This window comes from Rhinatrema bivittatum, chromosome 3, assembly GCF_901001135.1.
Source record: "Rhinatrema bivittatum chromosome 3, aRhiBiv1.1, whole genome shotgun sequence".
In the NCBI taxonomy this organism is placed as follows: domain Eukaryota; kingdom Metazoa; phylum Chordata; class Amphibia; order Gymnophiona; family Rhinatrematidae; genus Rhinatrema; species Rhinatrema bivittatum.
Genome location: NC_042617.1, coordinates 50,000,590 through 50,025,285, shown reverse-complemented (window position 1 = coordinate 50,025,285; position 24,696 = coordinate 50,000,590). Strand labels below are relative to the sequence as shown.

General features: G+C 42.9%; 1 protein-coding gene across 3 annotated transcripts in view; it reads right to left on the bottom strand.

Annotated features, from left to right (window-relative positions):
- The window catches only part of PTPN14 (protein tyrosine phosphatase non-receptor type 14), a 277,012-nt gene that overhangs the window by 153,370 nt on the left and 98,946 nt on the right, over window positions 1-24,696 (bottom strand). For 2 of the 3 annotated variants that reach the window (XM_029593207.1, XM_029593208.1), the window contains exon 3: window positions 22,646-22,815. In XM_029593207.1, the coding sequence (XP_029449067.1) occupies window positions 22,646-22,815 (170 nt within the window). Of the gene's footprint in view, window positions 1-22,645; window positions 22,816-24,696 lie in introns of those variants that run through there. The other variant, XM_029593209.1, reaches the window with a different exon arrangement.

The following is a 24,696-nucleotide window of genomic DNA, read 5'->3' as shown; positions in this document are numbered from 1 at the left end:
TGCCTGGGTGTGAGGGTGCGAATGGAAGCCTGCCCGGGTGAGTGTGTGAAAACTGGCACCTGCTGGTGGGGGGATGTGAATAGCAGCCTACCTGGTTGGTGTGTGTGTGAGTGTGAGAGAGAGCATGCATGTGGATGTGAGGGCTTGTGTGTTTGTGTGGGATTATGAAGCTGTGTGTGAGAGAGTATATAAAAAGTGAGAGCCTGTGTGTGTCTGTTGGGAAGGAGAATTGTAAACCTGCGTGTGAGAGTCAGCATGTGAGAGTGAGAGCTTGTGTGTGCAAAAGAGTGGCAGCCTGCATGTGAGAGCCTTGTGTGCACGAATATATGGAAGTGGGAGCCTGCATGTGTGAGAGAGCATGTAAAAGCAAGAGCCTATGTTTGGCTGTGGGGGGAATGGGAGCCTGCATGTGAGATAGCATGTAAGAGAGTGAGACCTTATGTGGGTCTGTTTGTAGGAATGGGAGCATGTGAGAGAAAGCATATGAGAGTAGGAGCATGTGTGTATGTGAGAGAGAGCATGCAAGAATGGGATCCTGTGTGAGAGAAAGCTTGTGTGTGAGAGTGCATGTAAGAGACAGCCTGTGTGTGTATGAAGGAGAAAGAAAGAAGAGAGAAAATAAAAAGAATAAAAGAGCCAATGAAAAAGGAGTAAGAAACAAAATACAAGGGGAAAAAAGACTGGGACCAAATGATTAGAAAAATAAGATCAAACAAAAAATTAAAAAACTATTTTGCCTTTCAGAGATTGGAATATGCCATCTTTGGGAATATGAATTTCTTACGTATTTGTATTTTGCTTTTTCTTCAGTATTCCAGAGTTCAGTGTCTGGTTCTCTGGCTTTCCATTTCAGTTTTGTCTGCATGTTTCCGTTTCTACTTTGTAGTCCCTTATTCCGTATTAGGTAAGGTATGTCCGAGATGTGCATGTGTGACAGAGGAGCAGTATTTTGACTAACGTGTAGTTTTTCTGTAGGGATTTGTAGCAGTCCAGCTTGTTCTGATTGCCCAGTAGGTGATGTATTAGTGTTCTAGGGCCTGGTGTAATGTTTGCCTTGCTGACTTTTCATAGATAAGGTTGTTGCTGTTTGACTCCTGAGAATTATTACTGTTGTGGCATGGTATGTCAAGGTGTCATATTTTGTAGGGGTTTGTCTTACTTCAAAGTGTTTGGCAGTGGAAGGAGTTTGCTTTACTGTCACTGAGAAGATACCAGAATTTGAATATACATTTTTTGCATGTCCTAGTTCTGTTCTACACCCATTGCAAAACTTAAGTTCTTATAAGTATCATGATTATTGCTGTTTTATTATACAGTTATGATATCTGCATTTTTGCAATGAGGATTCATAAAAGAATACTTTGTTTTATGACATGATTGGATGTGTTTCTGTTAAATGTTCTTTGTTTACTTTTTACATGATATTGTGTATTTATAAACTGCAATAAATGTAACAAATTTAATCCAGAATAATAAGGCATTTTTAATGTTAAGCGCTTGAAATAACAGAATTAAAATATTTTAAAATGTCACTTATGATGCATGACAGCTACTGAAGACTGTTTAGAAATCCATTGTAGGGTGCGTTTTAAAGCATTATTTAATTATCGTTAAGAGTACAACTAGTAGGGTTCAGACCTGTATGCCTACTACCCATCCATGTTAACCTTGGGCCCCCCAAAAATTCAGTTCTGGCGTATATGTGCTAGGCCTCCAGGGGGAGCCCCTTCCTATGGCCCTTGGCTAAGGACTAATCACAGTAACAGCAGGCTGGGCAGGGCTGGAGCATGGGAGAAAGGGTTTAATGATAACAAAAAAAAAAAAACCCTTGAATATCTTTTGCACAATTAAATTGGGATTTTTTTTGGTTGCAACTGGTGACCAAGGTCTAGTTGTTATATTCAGAAGCTCTTGATAATAGGCATAACATGTTTTTGATTGTTATATAAAATGTGAAGATAAAACTGACCTTCCACCATTCCTGCACGGAAAATGATTGCATAACAAAGCAAGCAAGTTTGCTTACCTGTAAACAGGATTCTCCATAGACAGGAGGATGAATCAAATGTAACTGTCGGTGATGTCAAACAGACCCAACAGGGACCCAGCTCTCAGAGCTCAGTAAATACTGTACTGTGCATGCACAGGATATCCCGTGCAGACCCGCTGACTTGTGCACCCCTCAGTCTCTTCCAGAGCTTAAGCTATAGCAAGGTAGTTAGCTGACTCTTCAGAGGGTGGGCGGTTACTATGTATGGCTAATTCATCCTGCTGTCTACAGAAAACCCTAATTACAGCAAACTTGCTTTCTCTGTCGACAAATAAGCATGAATTAGCCTGTAGGGAGTTCCAAGCTGAGGGTTATAGTGCAAAGCAATTTTTTAAAAGACAGCCTGGCCCCACCAAGTAGAGAGTAGACTATTAGGTGAACAGGGTGTGTGGTAATATTGGACAAGCAGTTCTATCTCCTCGGGACATATTGCCCAGCGAGTAGTGAGACATGAAGGTGTGGACAGACGACCAGATAGCTTTGCAAATATCTTCAATAGAAGTAGCTCTGGATTTGGACCGATGCTTTTTAATATATTTATAAATGATCTGGAAAGGGGTACGATGAGTGAGGTGATCAAATGTGTGAATGACACAAAATTATGCAGAGTGGTTAAACCTCAGGCGGACTGTGATGAATTGCAGGAGGACCTTGCAAGACTGGAAGATTGGGCTTCCAAATGACAGATGAAATTTAATGTGGACAAGTGCAAGGTGATGCATGTAGGGAAAAATAATCCATGCTGTAGTTACACAATGTTAGGTTCTATCTTAGGAGTTACCACCCAGGAAAGAGATCTAGGCATCATAGTGGATAATACATTGAAATTGTCAGCTCAGTGTGCTGCAGCAGTCAAAAAAGCAAACAGAATGTTAGGAATTATTAGGAAAGGAATGGAAAATAAAACAGAGGATGTAATAATGCCTCTGAATCGCTCCCATGGTGAGACCACACCTTGAATACCATGTGCAGTTCTGGTCACCACATCTCAAAAAGGATATAGCTGCACTGGAGAAAGTGCAGAGAAGGGCGACTAAAATAAGGGGCATGGAACGGCTGCCCTATGAGGAAAGGCTAAAGATGTTAGGGCTGTTCAGCTTGGAGAAGAGACAACTGAGGGGGGATATGATAGAAGTCTACAAAATCATGAAAGGACTTGAACAAGTTAATGTAAATTGATTATTTACTCTCTCAGATAATAGAAGGAATAGGGGGCAGTCCATGAAGTTAGCAAGTAGCTCATTTAAAACAAATCAAAGAAAATTCTTTTTCATTCAGCGCACAGTTAAGCTCTGGAATTCATTGCCAGAGGATGTGATTACAGCAGTTAGGGTAACTGGGTTTAAAAAAAGGTTTGGGTAAAATCCTAGAGGAAAAAGCCATAAACTACTGTTATGGTAATTAATAAGCAATAGTAGCTTGTGATTTACCTAATGTTTGGGTACTTGCCAGTTACTTGTGACTTGGATTGGCCACTCTTGGACACAGGATGCTGGGCTTGATGGACCCTTGGTCTGACCCAGTATGCATGACTTATGTTCTTATGGCTCTGAGATGAGCTACTGAAGTCGCCATGACTCTCACTTGATAAGCCTTGACAGAGTAATCTGTAAGCCAGCCAGCACTTAACAGTGCACTATGCCAGTGTTTCTCAACCCCTGCTCCACGGACTGGCACTGGTCCTTGGCAGCATTTCTGCCGGTCTGTGAAGCGACAGAGACTGCAGGAGGATGAGAAGGAAGCACAACATGCACCACAGCCAGCAGAGACTTTTTCCTAACATTGAACCCTTGCCCGGAAGACCTTCTCTTTTCCAGCTGAGGCCAGTCTTGAGTTTCGGCTGACTGTTAATGAGCCGGCATAAGACTGCCAGGGTCTACTCTGCTCCCAGGCCCTGCTTCCCACAAAGAAGCCAGAAAGGGGAAAGGCCTAAGAGCAGAGACCGTACTGACTCAGTCTCATGCCAGCTCATTAACATTCAGCTGCACTGGCTCCTCTCCCAGAGGCTGGGTCTCGGGATCAGCCCCAAATAGAAAAAAGAAAACCCACAGGGTGGGGGTATTAACTGTAGTAGTGGTACTAGCTGGAAAGGGGAGGGGAGAGCGAGGGATGATTTTATCATAGTTTAATGACCAACTGATGGCTGACTGGATGGGACAGAGAAAGCAGTGGGGAATTTTTTTTTTTCAGTGATCAACTAGTGGCCGGCTGGGAGGAAGATGCAGGGTATTTTCTTCTTTTCCAAGCTTAATCCAGAGTGGGGGACAAACAGCAAGAAGGCTTTTATTATTATTATTATTATTATTAATACAACTATTTTCTTTTTTTTTTTTTTTTTTTTTTTTTAGCAAGCAGCTTTCTTAACCTGGCTTGTTACACTCTTAAAAATGACAGCCCAGCTGCAGGACCGACCCATGAGAACAAAGACTGGATGGGAGAGGGAGGGAGGGAGGGAGAATAGCCTCTTCTCCCACTGTAATTTTCCGGGGGATAAATCGTAGTGCCCTGCCTCCTTCATCAGCACTGCAACTGGTCCACATAATTTAAGGAAGTTAGCGAGCCAGTGCCTGACATACAGAAGATCGGGAAATGCTGTGCTATACAATCCACTAGCCAATTAGAATTTGTTTGGTCATTGCTCTTCCCAGTCTCTTTGGATTGAAGGACACAAACAGTTAAGGGGCGTCACAGTGAGGCTGAGTTTTCTTTAGGTAATACGGCAGGGCTCTCTTACGGTCCAAGAAGCGAAGAGCCCATTCTCCTATCTACGCAAGTGGTCTTGGAAACTATGTAGGTAGCACAATAGCTTGATTAAAGTGGAACGCAGATACCACTTTTGGAAGGAACTTGAGGTGCGTTTGTAGAACCCCACCCTATTATGAAAAACTGAAGGTATGGTGAATATGAAAATACAGCTTATAGTTCATTTACTCTTTGTATCAAAGCAAAGCCACGAGAAACACTTTCCAGGTGGGAAACTTCTAGTTCACCAACTCAAATGGTTCATAAGGAGGATCTCCCCGGAGCAAGCAGTATACAAATATGTTGAAATAAATAAATAGTGACCTTCCTGGAGGCAGCTTGAGGGCCTTCCAGGAAAATCTGGGCTGTAATGACAAACTGAATCTGGGCTCTGGTGAAGCTTGTGAGCTGTTAGTAGCAACGAACCCGAGAACTGGCCATTTGGGATGCTACACAAAACATTTTTTAAAATCCTGAGTTTTCACCTACTTTCTTTATGCTGCTGGATAAAATACCTTGCCAAATTTTGTGGTCCCCCAGTGGGAAGTTATCTGCAATCAACCACTTGGAGCTGTAAGCCATTTGCTATGCTCTCACCTCCTGTTGGGAAAGAGAATATTTATACAGATGGACAACCAAGTGATCATGTTCTTTATAAACAAATATGTAGGTACAGGTCCTTATGCTCTCTGCCAGGAGGCCATCTGAATCTGTTTATGGGAAGGATATCAAAATGCCAATCTCCAGGTGACCTAAAGGGAATCCTGAACACATTGGCAGGCTGCCTTAACATAGTGATGAAACTGCACGAATGGTCCTTGAATCAAGAAGTAGAGATGACTTGTTCGGTCACAGGGGAAAGCCAGTGATTGAGCTGTTCAGCTCAGAAGTCAACAGGAAGTTTGAAAAGTTCTGCTCCATATATCCGAGTAACTACAGATCAGCTCCCAATACTTTTCTGCTAAACTGGAGCAATGGTCTACTTTATAAGTACCCGACTCCTCAAATCTCCCGGACTATCTACAAGTTCCTAAAGGACAAAATGAGAATAATCCTCATAGCACCAGACTGAGGACAGCAAGTGTGGTATCCATATCTTGTCCGTCTGTCAATTCAGTCTCTGGTTCAGCTGGGAAAATCTCGAATACTCATCACTCAGGAGGACACCAGGCTCTATTCAAACTCGCCATTGCTGGGCCTAATGGCGTGGATGTTGAACATGTAGCAGTCATCTTATGCTTTCTGAAGGACATGGAGAATGTTCTGATTTCAGTCTGGAATCCTTCAACCTATTGGAAGGAGTTCTCAATCCAGCTGGATCCCTTCTCCTGTGGCCCAAGGGACTTACTTCATTATCAGTTCTGCCTCTCATCGTCAGGACTTAGCATCTCTTCAGTCAAATTTCATCTCCATGCTATTGCGGCATATCACCAGCAGGTGGAAGGGGCTCCAATCTCTCTCTCTCTACCCACTGGTATCAAAATTCATGAAAGGATTGACATTCCAAACCTCCAGTCAATAAACCTCCAGTGGCTTGGGACTTCCGTGTGGTCCTCTCTCAACTCATGAAATGCAGCGGTTTACATCAAACATTCCCTGAGGTATCCTACAGCATAAACAAGGTTCAGGCGATGTTTTTTCACAATGAGTGAAAGCGTCTTTTCAATGTATTATCTAGGGCTATTTCATTAGTCCACTGTAAGATTTTAACAGTGCAAAACAATTGTCTAAGCAAACCAATAAATACTACAGTATAAAGCAATTGGAGAAGGATTTCCTTTAAGCATGAAACATTCTGACCTCACTTAGTAAGGCATTCTTCTAAATAAGTAACCAAGGAGGAAGGCTCTGAATCTCCAGAATCTACTTCTTTTAAATGTATAGTAAAATTACTGCATGCACATGAAAGGGCCACATGTGCAGAACCAGTTTCCTATGGTCTGCTGAGCTAAATGCTCATTCTTCAGAAACCTCGTTTTGTTTTTCAAATGCAGCGTACATAATATCTTTGTTTCTGCTCCATGTAAAAGCAAAGCAGTGTCATGGTCTGCAAGACACCGGGCTTGGAAAACAGGCACCACCAAGATGAATCTGGCTCATCATTTCTAGGGTTGGGCTTGGAACGTTCCAAACAGACCACATATAGTGTTTACGAAATGCTTTAGTCTCATTAAAAAAAATAATAAAAATAAAGGCTTGTTACTGTCACAGTGTTGGCAAAGGATTTTGTTTTATAGTCATTCAAATGCTGGTTGACAACATCTCCTAAAACATAAGCCATTAAGCAATCAGAAAGCTTCATCTAGAACCTGCCCTGAATCGCCCCTGTTGACTTTTTTTTTTTTTTAAATCTGAAAGCACCATATACAGCGAAGGGTCTCCTTGTAATAGACAAAAACAGAGCTGTGTGCAGGATTCAACAAGCTCCCACAACACTGCAGGAAACGAGTAGGCAGGAATGTTTGCATGCTTCGGTCAATTATTTTACAGGCAACAAACCAGACTAAGATTAGGTGTGCCTTGAGGATGGAGAAAATCAATTTCAAGAGGCGCTGCACTAGCCAAGAGTGCTCAAAATATCCAACTTCCCGTTCCTGAACTTTTGCTTTCTTTTCTGGTCGTATTCCTTGGTCTCTCTTTCCTTTACCATTTTTGTCTCCCCACCACTTCCCCCTGGATGGGCATTCCAGTCCTCAAAGGCCATCTTACTTATACGGATCCATCAAAAACCATCTTGGGTTGATTTTGTTCATTGTTTTAATGTTATATGTGGCTTTTATTGTAAGCCGCTTGGATGTGGTTTCTGACAAGCAGTATATCAAGATAAATAATGAGATGAGACTGAAGGGCCTAAATATCTATATCCTAGAGCAGCGTTTCCCCACCGCTGTGCTGCAGCCCACTAGGTGTGTGCCGCCGCCGCCGCGGCTGTAGTCTTCATTTTTTCTTTTCCTCCTGGGCTGCAAGATGTCCTCACGCCAGCGGTGGGGAGTGGGCTGTCAAGAGAGCAGGCTTATCTGCTGCTGCTCCCGCTTCCACCACTGCTGGCTCTCTCCTGCACTGGAAACTGCACAGGCCCCCCGAAGTCTTGCCAGACCCTGCTGGCGCTGGGCAATTTTAAGCTGCAGAAGGAAGCTGGACAGAGGAGGAAAGAGCAGCAGCAAATAAGCACGGCTTAGATTTCTGCAGGATTCAGGATGGGGGTTGAGGAAGAATTTGCCTCAGGGGTGTGGGGAGAAAGGGAAAGGAAGGTGATGCCAGTCAGGGAAGTGGGGGCAGGGACGGAAAAGAGATGATGCCTGGCGGGGGGGGGGGGGGAGAGGAATGGAGGGAGAGGGAAGGTAATGATGCCTGGGGGTGGAGGAGAGGGATAAAGGGAGATAGAATGTGGTGGTGGTGATGATGATGATGATGCGGGGAGTGGAGGGTTAGTAGCTAAACTGGAGGAGCTTTAAAAAACAAACAAAAAAAAAATCCAAAAACAAATTAACACTCTATAGTGCCTACAGGCTAAAAATAATATCAGCGAGGATAAACTTTCAGAACTGCTCACACCTGCATGTATACACACACATGTATAGGGGTACATGCAAAGTCGCTACAGTACTTTATAATCTGTGCGGAAAGGATCCACACACAGGCTATAAAATACGAGTAGATGTGTGCCCGAAAGTCACGAGCAGCACGAGTTTGGACTTTTCAGATAAATGCTGATTTATCCAGCTAAGTGGCAACACCACAGCCGGAGAAGTCCGATAAGCACTTTGTAGACAGGCAAGTAGCAGTTTTCAAACTGATCGGGCTATGAAAGTGTGCTGCTGCTACTTAGCCAGATAAATCGGAATATAGCCGGATTAAGTGCCGTTGCTTATCCGAATAAGTTAAAATCTGTCCATGTAGCAAGGAAGGCGCCTAAGCCAAATAAGTTGGAAATTAGCTTAATAAGTGTGCACAATTCATATACCCACGTATTTGTACTTCCAGTTTTAAAAAGGATAGGTGTGTAGATTTTAATTGCATTCATTTGGCACTTTTACTACCCCACCCCTCCCCCGTAAGTCGGGCTTTTACATGCATAACTCAGGGGACTTTACAACGTGCACGCGGCAATGAAGTAACCAGAATTACCAATTCGTCTACCCGTTCGCCCAGTCCATCCGCAGCTCATGAAGTCCCCCCATGGCACCCAGGCAGTTTTTCACTTTGACAATGTTTTATTATAATCACTTACACCTGATAGTGAGCAGAGGTACGTGAATCAATCTGGCCGATTTTAAAATAGCAACTTATCTGCATAAACGTTCTTACACCTGGACCCTAATTTACGCATGTAAGTCGCAGTTTTGAAAATAGCATATATGAGAGTACCTGCTATTTTACGCGCACAACGTTTGGAAAAAGTCACTGTGAATGACAAATAGGCTTCTAATGATTTTGCTTGCTTACCTGACAGCTGAATAATCTGAAAAATTATGTAAATGTAGTAAAAGATCTACCAAGTCTAAAATATAATAAACCTAAATTGCTTTATTGATGTAAATAAAAGAAAAACACTGCCTCAGTGGGCCAGCAAGGCCAATCAAGCAAGCATGGAGAGGACTCGTATGGCTAAAAGGAGCTATGGAAGCCCGAAAGCCACACCCATCTCTTCCACGTTTATAAACAAAAGGAAAAAGAGGGCAGACACAGACATGAACCTGTCACTGTGGACCAGCTCCCTCTACATACAAGTGTAGGGGAAGAAAGAAGTCTTGTGTGGAGCGGGTAGCCAGCTCTGTTAGTTACCTAGACCGTTGCACATAGCTCCCAAAACTTCCCCACTAGTCTGCTCCTAACACTCAGAATAAATCACATCCAGTGCTCAATGCATGCTCTCCATGTCTCGTTCAGCCTGTGAATAAGACAGAGGCTGGAAGAATTCAAAACAGGAGGCCCAGGACGGCGAAGAAGAAGAAGAATTGGAATGTGCAAGGTGTGTGCCACACAAAGTGGGCCCAGCTATCTATACCCTTGAGGCTGCGCAAGTTGATATCTAGTTTGGAGCAGAAGAAAAATATGAAAGAGAAAAACAGATTAGAGTTAGAAGCTTTAATAAACAAGTTAGAACAACTACATAGCGTGACACTTGATACTGCTATTCTCAAAAAATGGGAAGTATCTAGAAATACATTATGTTTGTTGAATGAGGGTATATCCTACCAGATGGAGCTGACTCAGCAAGAGTATTCTGAATTTGGCAATAAAGACAGCAGACTGTTAGTTATAAGGCTGAAGAATAAACTTTCCTGGAATTACATTGTTAAAATCAAAGTTAGGGTGTAACATAGTGAATGAAGGCAGATAAAGACCAAAATGCTCCATCCAGTCTGCCCAACAAATTTTTTTTTTAAGTTTAGTTTTAGGGTAGTAGCAACTGCTGCTTTGTGCAGGCTGCCCCCAAGACTTCTAGATTCACACAATTTTACGAAGAACTAAGTTTGATGCAACTATTAGCAAGGAGGCCAAAATATATTTGGCTGATGTAGATCTTCCATTTGTTCCTCAAGACTTCCAGGTATGATTAAATAAGGAAGTGATGGAATCTGAGGTTATTCAGGCTGTTAGAAATCTGAAAACAGGAAAAGCCCCAAGGGTTGGATGGCTTCTCCAAACTGTATTAAGAAATTTAGGGGGTCATTTTGCAAAGCTTATTGTGTGCGATAGCTTGCTAGGGGCAGAGTTGGGGTGGTGAGGGGAGGAGTTGGGATGGACTCCGCGATGTCTTCGCTGGTGGCGATAAGGTAGGCCACGTTATCGTCGCCAGTAGCGCGCCCAATAACACCATCTTTCACGGTGACACTATTAGGTGCGAAAGCCGTCAGCGATAACACTGCGGTGGTGCGATGGCTGCCGGCTTTCGCAGGCCCGCCCGTTTTCGCTGGATTCACCATTCTGCGATAGAATGGTGAATCCAGGCCTTAGTTTGGTCCTTGGTAGGCCATCAGTGTGTACATGTCTTATCAGACAGTGAGCTTCCACCTGTCTCTAATATGATAGGGGCCACTATTAAAGCTAAGGGTGGTAAGGGTGCCACATTGAGCAAGTCCTATAGGCCCACTGCACTGCTTAACTTAGATTTTAAAATTCTAGCTAAGATCCTTGCAGAGAGTTGAGTAGTGTATCACATATTCTGATACATAAAGATCAATCAGGATTTATTCTGAGGAGTTGACTGCAGATGACTTAGCAGAATTCTAAAATGTAATTTCTTGGGCCAAAAAAAGAGCAATTGCCCTTGCTTCTACTTACCATCGATGCAGAGCAGGCATTCAATAGGGTCCACTGGCAATTTCTGTTTAAAGTTCGAGAGGAAATAAATATAGGATCAACTTCTTGACATGGATATGCAGACTTTATGCTGCCCCAGAGGTTTGTATAAAAGTCAATGGTGGGCATTCTGTAACTTCAGGGTAGGCCATACTACCGGACAGGGTTGTCCGTAATCATCTTGGCAAAAGGCTCCAGGACTATTAGGAGAATCTGTCAGATTAAAAAATATTGTAGGAGAGAAGGAGAGGAGAATGACCTTGGTGGGGTAAGGAGTTCCTGGCCCTGCTTATTTGGACTGGTTTTCCCCTGTTTGCATTGCCGCTGTTTCCCCGAAGGAGGACTGCTCCTTGGAGCTGCAGCTGAGACCGGCCACTGACGTCACTGAGGGGAGGGGCTGGCAGTGTTAAAACCAACCCTCCCTGCGGCGCGCAGGCTTTGTTTGGAATCCACAGAAGTTAAATGGGAACAATATCTTATCCGCTGAAATAGTAAGTTTTACCAAGTGCTTAACGTATTACTTCTCTTCATTGATGGTCCTAGAACTGAATATTAGATGCGCTGAGAAATGTAAAAACTACTTCCTCTAAACAATGCCGCATACTAAGAGAAAGGGCAGACTACGTCCGGAGGCCCCGACTGTTCCTAGTCCTGCCCCCTCTCAATTATTAATCGATAACTTTCTCAGGACTTTAAATGCCAATACACCGGGAGGAGGTTCCGAATTGGATGCAAACCAGGAGCAGGTTATGTTATCCCAGGAACAGCATCAGATCTCATTGAGCCCCGGTGCACCCTTGACTCCAGATGCGCCCAATCCCACATTTGACTCATTTTCAGAGGTTCAAATCTCCACTGAAAGTGTAGATTTGATGCCTAACATCGGGGCGGGGAATGGGAAAGATGTGGAGATAGTAAGAAGAGGAAGTATGGGGGCCCACCCGTTGGAAGTGGAGGAGGAAAACAACGGAGAGAATTATCAGCCCTCGGACCCCTCAACATCAACACCTAAGGGCGCTGAAGGGGGGTAGCATCCTCTGCATCCAGGAGTGAAGACTACCCGAAATCTGGGAAGAAGAATCCTAAGAAAAAGAGTTCTGAAGTGAATGAGACTCATAAAATCACCTTAGAAAATATATGGGGTTTATTGATGGATTTGAAAGTTTCTATGAAAAATTTAGAGATAAAAATGTCTGAAATGCAAGTCCAAGATAGTACAATGGACAGTAAGGTTAAACACTCAGAGAAATTTGAGAATCTAGAAAAGCACTTGAATCAAATGCAAGACGTCCAAACAGGGTTAATAAAAGGAGAAACAGCAAATATGAGAAGAATTGAAATATTAGAGAACAGCATGAGATATAATAATATTAGAATTTTAAATTTTCCCTTTGTTAGACTTACATCTCATTTGGAACAATTTAGGAGAAAATGTATTAATTCCTTCTCAAAAAATACCTTTAATAGAAAAAATCTTCTATATTGTAACAAAAAAAAGGGGGAATGTCAATGATTCTAATCAATCTTTACAGCTAGGAAATCTTACTAATTTCCTAGAAGAGTCAATGGGAGAGCAAGTAGAGCCTAGAGGAATCTTATGTGTGAGATTCCAGAAAGCTGAGGATAGAGATCATATTTTAAAGCTCTTCTTGAGAAATCGAGAAAAGCTTTACCTTACTGAGAGAATGTGGATGTATCCAGACATCACTAGGAATACCCAGTTAAGAAGGAAAGGTTTACATCTGGGCAGATGGGCCCAGATGTAAACAGCTGGTTGCCCACATGGTAGTTTACTTTCCCTGTAAATGTGTTGTTAAACATTTGAATAATAGGTGTGTGTTCCTGGAACCTACAGAACTTAGAAAATTCCTGGATTCGAAGTTGCCAAGATAATTGAGCCCTGATTGGTCTTGGGTAATTAGAACATAGCATTTAATATACATCTATTTTACTATGAAAATGTTTTCTTTATATTGCTCCAGCTAGAAATATCTAGGATCATCAGATTCTGTCTAATTTGGCATATAAATATTAGATTATATTGTTTTTTCTTTTTTTTGGATTGCCTTATAAAAGATGGTTCATTTCTAATATTCGGCGCAAGCATGCAAGAAGGGAGGAGTTAAGGGCACACACATTTAGGTAAATCACAGCAAAATAATGTGCGGCAATGAATTAAACTGCCTAATGTGTTACAATATGAATACTAAGATTCCGTTCCGCATACCGTTTGCTCTCTTAATTGTGTGATAGACTTTCTGTGCTGAGCTGTTAGTATAGGGGGCTCTGCTGCTTTTTTTTTTTTTTCTCTCAATCCACTAATTAACATAAGAACATAAGAACATGCCATACTGGGTCAGACCAAGGGTCCATCAAGCCCAGCATCCTGTTTCCAACAGAGGCCAATCCAGGCCATAAGAACCTGGCAAGTACCCAAAAACTAAGTCTATTCCATGTTACCATTGCTAATGGCAGTGGCTATTCTCTAAGGGGCGGATTTTCAAAGGCCCGCGAGCGCCGGCACGCCTATTTTGCATAGGCCGCCGGCGCGCGTAAAGCCCTGGGACGCGCGTAAGTCCCGGGGCTTCCTGTTGGGGGCGTGTCGGGATGACGCGGCGTTTGGGAGGCGGGGCGCGGCATTTCAGAGGCGACGACGTGGGCGTGGTTTCGGCCCAGGGGCGTGGCCGCGGCCTCCGGAACAGCCCCCAGGACCGGACCACGGAGCGGGGCACCCGGCCGACGTGCGCAAAGATAAGGGGGGGGTTAGATAGGGCTGGGGGGGTGGGCGAAAGAAAGTTCCCTCCGAGGCCACTCTGAAATCGGAGCAGCCTCGGAGGGAACAGGCAGCGCGCGCTGGGCTCGGCGCGCGCAGGTTGCACAAATGTGCACCCCCTTGCACGCGCCGACCCCGGATTTTATAACATACGCGCGGCTACGCACATATCTTATAAAATCCAGCGTACTTTTGTTTGCGCCTGCTGTGCGAACAAAAGTACGCGCTCGCGCAAGTTTTTAAAATCTGCCCCTAAGTGAACTTAATAGCAGGTAATGGACTTCTCCAAGAACTTATCCAATCCTTTTTTAAACACAGCTATACTAACTGCACTAACCACATCCTCTGGCAACAAATTCCAGAGTTTAATTGTGCGTTGAGTAAAAAAGAACTTTCTCCGATTAGTTTTAAATGTGCCACATGCTAACTTCATGGAGTGCCCCCTAGTCTATTATCCGAAAGAGTAAATAACCGATTCACATCTACCCGTTCTAGACCTCTCATGATTTTAAACACCTCTATCATATCCCCCCTCTGTCGTCTCTTCTCCAAGCTGAAAAGTCCTAACTTCTTTAGTCTTTCCTCATAGGGGAGTTGTTCCATTTCCCTAATCATTTTGGTTGCCCTTCTCTGTACCTTCTCCATCGCAATTATATCTTTTTTGAGAGTTATGTTAGAGAGCATGTTAGTGAGCATGTATGTGTAGGAGTGGGAGTGTGAGAATGTTAGTGAGGGAGTATGTGAGTGAGCATGTATGTGCAGAAGTGGGAGTGAGAGAATGTTAGTGAGGGAGTATGTGAGTGAGCATGTATGTGCAGGAGAGGGAGTGAGAGAATGTTAGTGAGGGAGTATGTGAGTGAGCATGTATGTGAGGGAGTGGGAGTGAGAGAATATGTGTAGGAGTGGGAGTGAGAGAATGTTAGTGAGGGAGTATGTGAGTGAGCATGTATGTGCGGGAGAGGGAGTGAGAGAATGTTAGTGAGGGAGTATGTGTAGGAGTGGGAGTGAGAGAATGTTAGTGAGGGAGTATGTGAGTGAGCATGTATGTGCGGGAGTGGGAGTGAGAGAATGTTAGTGAGGGAGTATGTGAGTGAGCATGTATGTGCGGGAGTGGGAGTGAGAGAATGTTAGTGAGGGAGTATGTGTAGGAGAGGGAGTGAGAGAATGTTAGTGAGGGAGTATGTGTAGGAGTGGGAGTGAGAGAATGTTAGTGAGGGAGTATGTAAGTGAGCATGTATGTGCGGGAGTGGGAGTGAGAGAATGTTAGTGAGGGAGTATGTGTAGGAGAGGGAGTGAGAGAATGTTAGTGAGAGAGTATGTGAGTGAGCATGTATGTGCTCCCTCACTAACATTCTCTCACTCCCGCACATACATGCTCACTCACAAACTCCCTCACTAACATTCTCTCACTCCCACTCCCGCACATACATGCTCACTCGCATACTCCCTCACTCACATATTCTCACATGTGATCATGTATGTGCGGGAGTGGGAGTGAGAGAATGTTAGTGAGGGAGTATGTGAGTGAGCATGTATGTGCGGGAGAGGGAGTGAGAGAATGTTAGTGAGGGAGTATGTGTAGGAGTGGGAGTGAGAGAATGTTAGTGAGGGAGTATGTGAGTGAGCATGTATGTGCGGGAGTGAGAGAATGTTAGTGAGGGAGTATGTGAGTGAGCATGTATGTGCAGGAGTGGGAGTGAGAGAATGTTAGTGAGGGAGTATGTGTAGGAGTGGGAGTGAGAGAATGTTAGTGAGGGAGTATGTGAGTGAGCATGTATGTGCGGGAGTGGGAGTGAGAGAATGTTAGTGAGGGAGTATGTGAGTGAGCATGTATGTGCGGGAGTGGGAGTGAGAGAATGTTAGTGAGGGAGTATGTGAGTGAGCATGTATGTGCGGGAGTGGGAGTGAGAGAATGTTAGTGAGGGAGTATGTGTAGGAGAGGGAGTGAGAGAATGTTAGTGAGGGAGTATGTGAGTGAGCATGTATGTGCGGGAGTGGGAGTGAGAGAATGTTAGTGAGGGAGTATGTGTAGGAGAGGGAGTGAGAGAATGTTAGTGAGGGAGTATGTGTAGGAGTGGGAGTGAGAGAATGTTAGTGAGGGAGTACGTGAGTGAGCATGTATGTGCGGGAGTGGGAGTGAGAGAATGTTAGTGAGGGAGTATGTGTAGGAGAGGGAGTGAGAGAATGTTAGTGAGGGAGTATGTGAGTGAGCATGTGTATGCAAGTAAAGGTGTGTACGAGTGAGACAGAAAGCACATGTACAAATGAGCATTTTGTGCATTAGAAAGTGTGTATGACAGAGAGGAGAAAATCTGTTACACCCACAACCCCTCTCCCCAGCCGTTAATCCATAATAATCTCATGGCAGCTGAAAATCAAAAAGTTCCCAGGAATGGAGAGTGAGGGATTTTTTTTTTTTTAAGTAAAATAATTTATTAGTTGTAATTATTGGGTGTTATTTGATGTGTCTGCTGTTTTTAAATATTTGATTAGTATTTGCAAAATTAAAAAAAAAATTGTATATGAATTTTTAGCTATTATAAGAATGGAGGAGTAGCCTAATGTTTAGAGCAGCAGGCTGAGAACCAGGAAAGGCAGAGTTCGAATCCTGCTGATGCTCCTTGTGACTGTGGGCAAGTCATTTCACCCTCTGCTTCCTCAGATACAAACTTAGGACCTGATTTACTAAGGCTTCTCTCTCATTGTGGGTGGAGGAGGAATGCTTAGTAAAATTTGGCCCTTAAAACTGCAAGCCCTTTAGGAACAGGAAAATATCTGCAGAGACCTTGAATATAATTTGCCTTGAACTATCAACAAGGCACAAGTATATCCAAATAAATAAATAAATAAATTATATTTGTCAGCTGTTATGAAATATTTCTTTTTTTTTTTATTAGCATGATTTCAAATAATACTAAAACGAGGGGACACTCTTGAAACTAACAACCAGCAGATTTGAAACAAATTGTAGAAAACACTTTTCCACTCAGCGCATTATCACGCTGTAGAATCTATTGCCAGTGGTCACCCTGGGAGCGGGTAACAGGAAACAGATCTACGTCATGTTATCCGCCAGGTACTTGCAACCTTGCCTTGCCACTGTTGGAGCAGGACGCTGGGCTTGACGGACCTTGGTCTGACTCCGCATGGCATTTCTTGGTTTCATTGCTCGATGTTTTATGTTTTTTCCCCCTGAATAACGAGTTAGTAGCTAGTTCTGTTTCATTGGCTCAGGTCCTCATATTATGGGAATCATTTCAAGATGTGGGTAAATCAGAAGTAGAAAAATTATCTGTTGCAGCTTAAGAACTCATTTTGCTCTTTGGATCCCTGTCCTCCTCCTGTACTGCATTCACTTAGGGATGATTTTCCAGATACTTTGGTTTTCTTGTATATTCGTTTCTGGAAGAAGATGTTCCCACCATACTATAGAGAGCTATTATTCGTCCAGTCCCTAAAACGAGCTGATTTGAATAGAGAATCTCCCTCCTGCTTTCGACCAGTTTCTAATTTAAGTACCTTAGGGAAAATATTGGAGAAATTAGTTTGTCATTTTGTGGATTTTTTTTTTTTAAAGAAAACAAATCTCAGTTTCAAAGTGGGCTCAGACAGAAACACAGCACTGAAAGCTTTTATGTTTCCATCATGAACAATGTATTATGTGAATTTGATCGGGGTAGGGCTGTTATTGGCGTATTCCTTGATATATCATCGACCTTCGATACTGTTTCCCATGTCATCTTATTAGACCGTTTAAAGGGTGTTAGAGTGGGTGGGGGGATAGTATATAAATGGTTTGAATCCTCTCTCTGCAAAAGAGAACAAGCAGCCATGATTGGGGAGTCCTCTTCCATTTCGTTCACTGGCCCATCCGGGGTCCTGCATATATGCGTTCATTGTATATTAGACCAACATTCAATTATGTTCAGAAAGTATGCAGATGACATACAACTATATTTCTCTGTTGATGTCTCCTCACAAGCAACTTTGATGTCGATTGCTGAGATACCTGAAATTAATAATTGGATGTAGGGAGCTTGCCGTGCCGTGCAGGGCCTCTGTCAGGCCAGGAAACACCTACCAGCTGTGAGGACCGACCCGAGGGGGAGGAGCCAGACGCGCTTTAAAACCGGCGCGAGAGAGGCTGGTTGCCGGGAGCTTGCCGTGCAGGGCCTCTGTCAGGCCAGGAAACACCTACCAGCTGTGAGGACCGACCCGAGGGGGAGGAGCCAGACGCGCTTTAAAACCGGCGCGAGAAAGGCTGGTTGCCGGGAGCTTGCCGTGCCGTGCAGGGCCTCTGTCAGGCCAGGAAACACCTACCAGCTGTGAGGACCGACCCGAGGGGGAGGAGCCAGACGCGCTTTAAAACCGGCGCGAGAGAGGCTGGTTGCCGGGAGCTTGCCGTGCCGTGCAGGGCCTCTGTCAGGCCAGGAAACACCTACCAGCTGTGAGGACCGACCCGAGGGGGAGGAGCCAGACGCGCTTTAAAACCGGCGCGAGAGAGGCTGGTTGCCGGGAGCTTGCCGTGCCGTGCAGGGCCTCTGTCAGGCCAGGAAACACCTACCAGCTGTGAGGACCGACCCGAGGGGGAGGAGCCAGACGCGCTTTAAAACCGGCGCGAGAGAGGCTGGTTGCCGGGAGCTTGCCGTGCCGTGCAGGGCCTCTGTCAGGCCAGGAAACACCTACCAGCTGTGAGGACCGACCCGAGGGGGAGGAGCCAGACGCGCCTTAAAATCGGCGCGAGTGCGGCGCCCCGCAGCCGCCGGCGCCACCAAAGCCGTGCGCACCTAAGGGGTGCGCACGGCTTGGTCCGGCTTAGTCCGGATTGGACGGACTAACAGAGGAAGCCCTGCAGACGGACTCCAACGACTGGGATCAAGGAAAATAAAGGTACAGAAAACGTGTATTTTCTCAGTTAGAATTCTGGTATAAATTTCTTTAAGTATTATTATGCCAGCTAAACGAAAAGGCAAAGTGAGGGTTTTCCCCTCAGAACCTTTACCTTCATTACTTCAACTTGAGATAGACCGTTTTATGCAGCAGTTAGGAAGAGAGGGTTCCGGTGAGTCCTTTGGGAGCTCCTCGAAAGGAGAACAGGAGACTCCCCAGGATGAGATTTCCCTCAGTCCTGATTACAGACCGCCTCCACCTCAAAGCGATCCAGAAGGAGGTGCAGTAATTTCGCCCACTGATAAAGTGGTGCAAAATGTAACATCTGAGGAAGTTGTTCCGGGACAAAGCTCAGTGATGAATCCCACTGAGCCTGCCTCCATTGGAGGAGAAGAAACAGCTATATTGTCTACAGGTTTACATCTGAACTTCCCCCAAACTGAGAACCCTGTGGATAGACTTTCTTTAACAACTAGGCCAGAATCGGTCACATTAGGGGCTATTTGGGACCTGGTAAGTGGTTTGAATGCCACTGTAAATAGGTTGGAGGGGAAAATAGATTCGGTATCCTCTAATTTACAACAACAATTATATGGTACACAAAGACAAGTTACTGAAATGTCAACAAGAGTAGATGAAGTTGAAAATAATATAAGAACTGTGCAGTCTGTTAATAATTTAGTTGTAAAGGACCAGATTGCATGTTTAAAGCGTTTGGAAATCCTTGAAAATAATATGAGACAATTAAATGTAAGGATTGTAAATTTTCCTAAAATAGCGGGAGAAATCCCATTTACGTCCTTGAAAAGATTATTCACTGAGGTTCTGGGATTTACAGAAAATAGTATTCCATCAATTAATTCTTGCTTTTTTGTAAAGAAAAGAACCTCAGATCCTGTTGTATCAATACCTAGCAATTTAACAAGTTTTTTAGAAAACTCTACCTTACAGGTAATAGAACGAAGTACATTGATTGTTTCTTTAATTACTACAGCTGATGTGAGTAATTTAATGAAGGTTTACTTTCAGAAATTTCCTGTTAATTATTGTGGTCAAGATGTAAAAATTTTCCCAGACCTGGCTCCCTCTACACGTATTAAAAGAAAAGAATTTCTGGCATTAAGATCAAGGGTAACTGCACTAGGGTTTTCCTATATGCTCAGATACCCTTGTCGATGTATAATTAAGCGGGGAAATGAAACTTTTATCTTCTCCCAATTAGAACATCTAACCCAATTTGTAGGGGCAAGAGAGCCAACTGCCTCTTCCCCAATAATACCCTGAAGTATCAGGCATTTTGTAATGAAACTGCAATAACTGTACTATATGTAATAGAAATTAGTTTATCCTATTTAATCTCCTAAATAATGATTTCCATTGATCCCAGGTTTAAATTTCTTTAAATTATCACTAAAATAAGTTATACAAAAGAGTGGTTTTGCAACATTTGCTGTACGATTATGGTGTATATTTTTCAGTTAAAAATTATTTCTTTGGAAATCTAAACAGTATTGTCAAATGTTGAAATAAGGACTGAAAAAATTCACTGTATATCTGTCGTAATGTATTATGACATGAAAATTGAGAAATAAAGAATTAAAAAAAAAAAAAAAAAAAATAATTGGATGTATGAAAATCTAAAGCTAAATATTGAAAAAAAACCTGAAATCATTGTTTGCCAAGGGGCTCAGATTATTTTCAAAAACATATCAGTTCTGTTACCATTTTGGGAAAGTAAACATGCTTTAAACCTGTAGTTTGGAATCTGGGAGTCCTATTTGATTCTCAACTATCATTTCATCCACAAATCCATCATATTCTGAGGGTGGGTTTTGGCTGTGGTGCTTCTAGTTTCTGCAGGATCTGCAATACGTCTTAGAAAAAAATGATTTTCAGATGATTATGCGATCTTTTGTGCTTACAGTGATGTTTCTATTATCTGTCCTCTATAGATGTTACAGAATTCAGCCACTCATTTAATTTCGGGGAGCCATAGATGGGATCATGTCTCTATTGCTTATTCATCTCCATTGGCTACCCATTAATAGGCGAGTTGAATTTAAAACATTGATGCTTGTTTTAAAGTCCTAAAGGTTGAAGGTCCATCTTACCTGGCATCACTGCTTAAAAGATATAAACCTACCAGAAATTTGCGGTCAAGGAAAACCGTATTTGTAAGAAACCTCTATTAGGCAGGCACGTCTAATGGAAACTTGAAAATGAGCTTTTGCTGCCATTGGTCCATCATTGTAGAATGCTCTACAGGAAGCACTGAGAAATATTGATGATGTTTTAAAAATTTCACAAGCAATAAAGCATTTTTATTTTGCAAGCAACTATATTGTAGTAGCAATTTTATTTTTATTTGCATTATGAATTTTTTAGGTTAATTATTGTTTTTACTGTATATTATTTTGTTGTAATCTGCTTAGTATGGGGATCCGTTATAGGAGGAATAGAAATTGTTTTAAATAAATGAATAAATAAAATTACATCCTGAGTCTGGCTTTTTGCAGTTTCCAGTTCAGTTTTTGTCTGCACGTTTCTATTTATGCTTTACAGTCACTTTATTGTTTATTTGGTGAGGCTCTGTGTGTTCTGCATGTATGACAGCAGTGAGGTATTCTGCAAGCATCTGGTTTCTGTGCAGGGATCTATAACAGCTTGGCTTGTTCAGTTTTCCTAATAGGAGGTGTATTAGTGTTTTAGAGCCTGGTATAATATTTGCAGTGTTGCCTTTTCATAGGTATGGTTGTTATTGTTAGAGTGCTGGCAGTTAGTGCAGTTTTGGTACAGGAGGTTTAGTCATTTTTAATTCAGTTTACTCAAGGCTTTGAGGGCCGAGCCCACATCCAACATGCATTACAATAAGTCTAATACCATATGGGTTCCAAGTGTCCTTTTTGCTGGGTTTTCTAATTTTACCACAGTAGTGTACATAAATGTAATATACATATTGCTGTGATATTTTTATCTCAGAAGACTGTACTTTGAATGTCCTTTTCCAGGTAAAATATTTTATAAATGCATAATATTTTTTTTTTATTGTATGTAGGAAGGGCGTGGTATGGGTGCAAGGCTGCAAGGTTCACCTAGGGTGCCTAATACCCTTGCACCAGGCCTGGATCCAGCTAGTATTTTGAACCATGCAACACTATGGTATGCCATATGGTTGAAACCACAAGTTATGTCCTGGGCAGCAGGGAGATGTAAATGTGACATGAGGCACTGTCGCTCTCCTCCTCCTGCTAGCCAGAGGAGAGGATCATCCCGGGGGAAGATGATTTGCCCAGGATGTTGCAGAGGAGAAAGATAAAGATAAAGATAGTAGGGGGGTGGGGGAATAGTTAGAGGTGGGAAAAGAGAATTTAAGGAGGAATGGGAAAGAGTAAGAGGATGGCCACAAGAAGGCAAGATTGGCATAGTGGAGAGAATAGGAGATACGTGGCAGAGAAGGGGGGAGAGGAACTGGAAGACACAGGAATAAGAGACTAGTACCTAGCTCTTCTCTCTATGGTAGGGACGCTTTATTTACAGTTTAAAGAAGCATCACGAACAAGCAAAACAGGCAACGTGCTGCTATTTCAACAGGGCTGGATTGAAATGGCACAGAACATGTACAGATGATAGCGTTAGTAAGCAAAATTCTTCCCTCTATCAAACAGTTCAGCTGACACAAAGTCCAATATTAAATGAAAGAAAAAATATAGCTGCAAATCAGTTGTATCGGTAGGTTACTGCTTTCCACAAACATGACAGTAGCCTGGCAAAAAAAAAAAAAAAAAAAAAAAAAAAAAAAAATCGCAAAAATGCCAGTCTTGTTGGTCATGAACCCCTCACTCCTTTACACAATAAAGCAATGCGTACTGCAGAAGGCAACCTACCTGGTGACCTCCTGCTCAAGTAGGGACACACAAGGCACGTAGTACATGACACCAAAGAAGAGCAGGGGCTCAATGGCAAACTTGTCCAGCTGCTTCTTCAGGGGCTTTTCCAGGTCCACCCATCGTGCCTGATGGGCCTTGTTGCGAAACCAAAGGCCAAAGTAATGCGTCTAGACAGAGAAATAAAGTTGCCATGTTGTTAGTTACATACAAACACATAGGACAGCAGACAGTGACCTGAAGGCCCCCCTCTACTTCCATTTCCCACAACCACCTAAATAGCATCAAGTCAACTTGAGCTGCAGTTTTGACCTCATTTCCTCAAAGCAGAGGATTCTCCGTGCTTCTCCCGTGTTTTCCTGAATTCCGATAAGTGGTTTTACCTCCACCACCTCCCCTGCTAGGCTGTTCCACATTCTTTGTGCAAGCGAACCAAGAATCTCAGAAAATGGAAGATGCAAACAGAAGAAATATGAAATAGTGACTCAGTGGGGGAGAAAACCTACCAAATCTCCAAAGCGAGAACTTTCCAAAGCATTTTTACATTTACACGGACATGTCACTAATACAGCACTGCAGTGATGTGGGCTTCTGGATTAATGACGTCCTGTGCTGGTTTTTCAGTCACCACTGGGACTCCTTCGAGGGGAGGAGTAGCCTCGTGATTAGAGCAGCGGGCTGCAAACCAAGGAAGCCAAGGTTTAAATCCCACCGCTGCTCTTTATGAGCAGCGGTGGGATTTAAGTCACTTTACCCTCCATTACCTCAGGTACAAACTTAGGGCACGATTTACTAAGGCTTTTCTCCCATTCTGTGTCTCTGGGAAAAATGCTTAGTAAATGAAGTCCTTAGATTGTAAGCCCTCCGATGATATGGAAATACTTTGAAGTGCATGAAAAAAAAAAAAAGCAGAATATAAATTAAATATATAAGAGGAAAATGTCGCATGCACGCATGCACCAAAAGGTGAGAAGGGAGCCATGTGGCTTGCTGGAGATTTTAATCTGCTGGATGCGTGCCGGAGCATCCCTGCTGCAGGATCTGTAAGTAGAGAGATTGTGGATGCACTTCAAGGTGCTCTGCTTAGACAAATGGTGATGGAACCCATGAGGAGAGGAGCGATACTAGACCCGGTGCTCACAAATGGAAATAATCTCTCCAATGCCCGGGTAGGTGCCCACCTGAGCGCCAGTGATCAAACGTTATGATCTGAAATAGCAGCGAAGGCGGAGAGAAGTCACACAAAGATCAAAAACCTGAGTCTCAAAAATGCAGACTTTGTTAAAATGAGGAAATACCTTGAGGAGGAGCGAAGACTGGGTGAAAATGGGCAAAGTGGAATATAAGTGGGCCAAATTAAAAGGATCTGTAAGAAAGGTAAATAAAAGTAAGAGGAGAAGGAAACCGATATGATTCTGCAAAGAGATGGCTCAAAAAAAAAAAAAAAGGTTAATGCTCACCATTTTCATGTTGTGAGGAAGGTTTGCGATCTCAATCACTAAGCAGCCCCTGATGTTTCGGCACAAAGTATTGCCTACATTGCAATGTTGGGCGATCTTGGAAACCAGCAAGTGTTCACAATGAAGAACAAAGCACTCTGGACTGAATTAAGTTACAGAAACAATGATTGAAGGAAGAGATTTTTTTAATATCCCTATGCTTTATGTTCTTGTCATTAGTACTCTGAAGAACAAAAACGTCCTTCATTTTTATTTTCTAATAGATTTTATTTGCCTAAACGTAAGAAAAATGTACACAAAATGATAAAAGTTGCACGCTGGTAGGAGTTATACTACCTTATCTGATGGGCTAGTAGATGATTACACCTAATGAATATGCCCGACTAATGGCAATCAAGCGACTATATGATACCAGCACACTTAAAATATATAAAATACAGGCACTGTGATTTGGATGATTTTTTTTTTTAAGCTGTTCCTTTTGGTCTTTTAGTTTTATTGTTTGGAACATTGCTTTGGCTTCCCTTTGGATTTAGATTGAAGAAAAAAAAAAAAAAAACATCAGCATTCAAAAAGTACAGAGGAATTCAA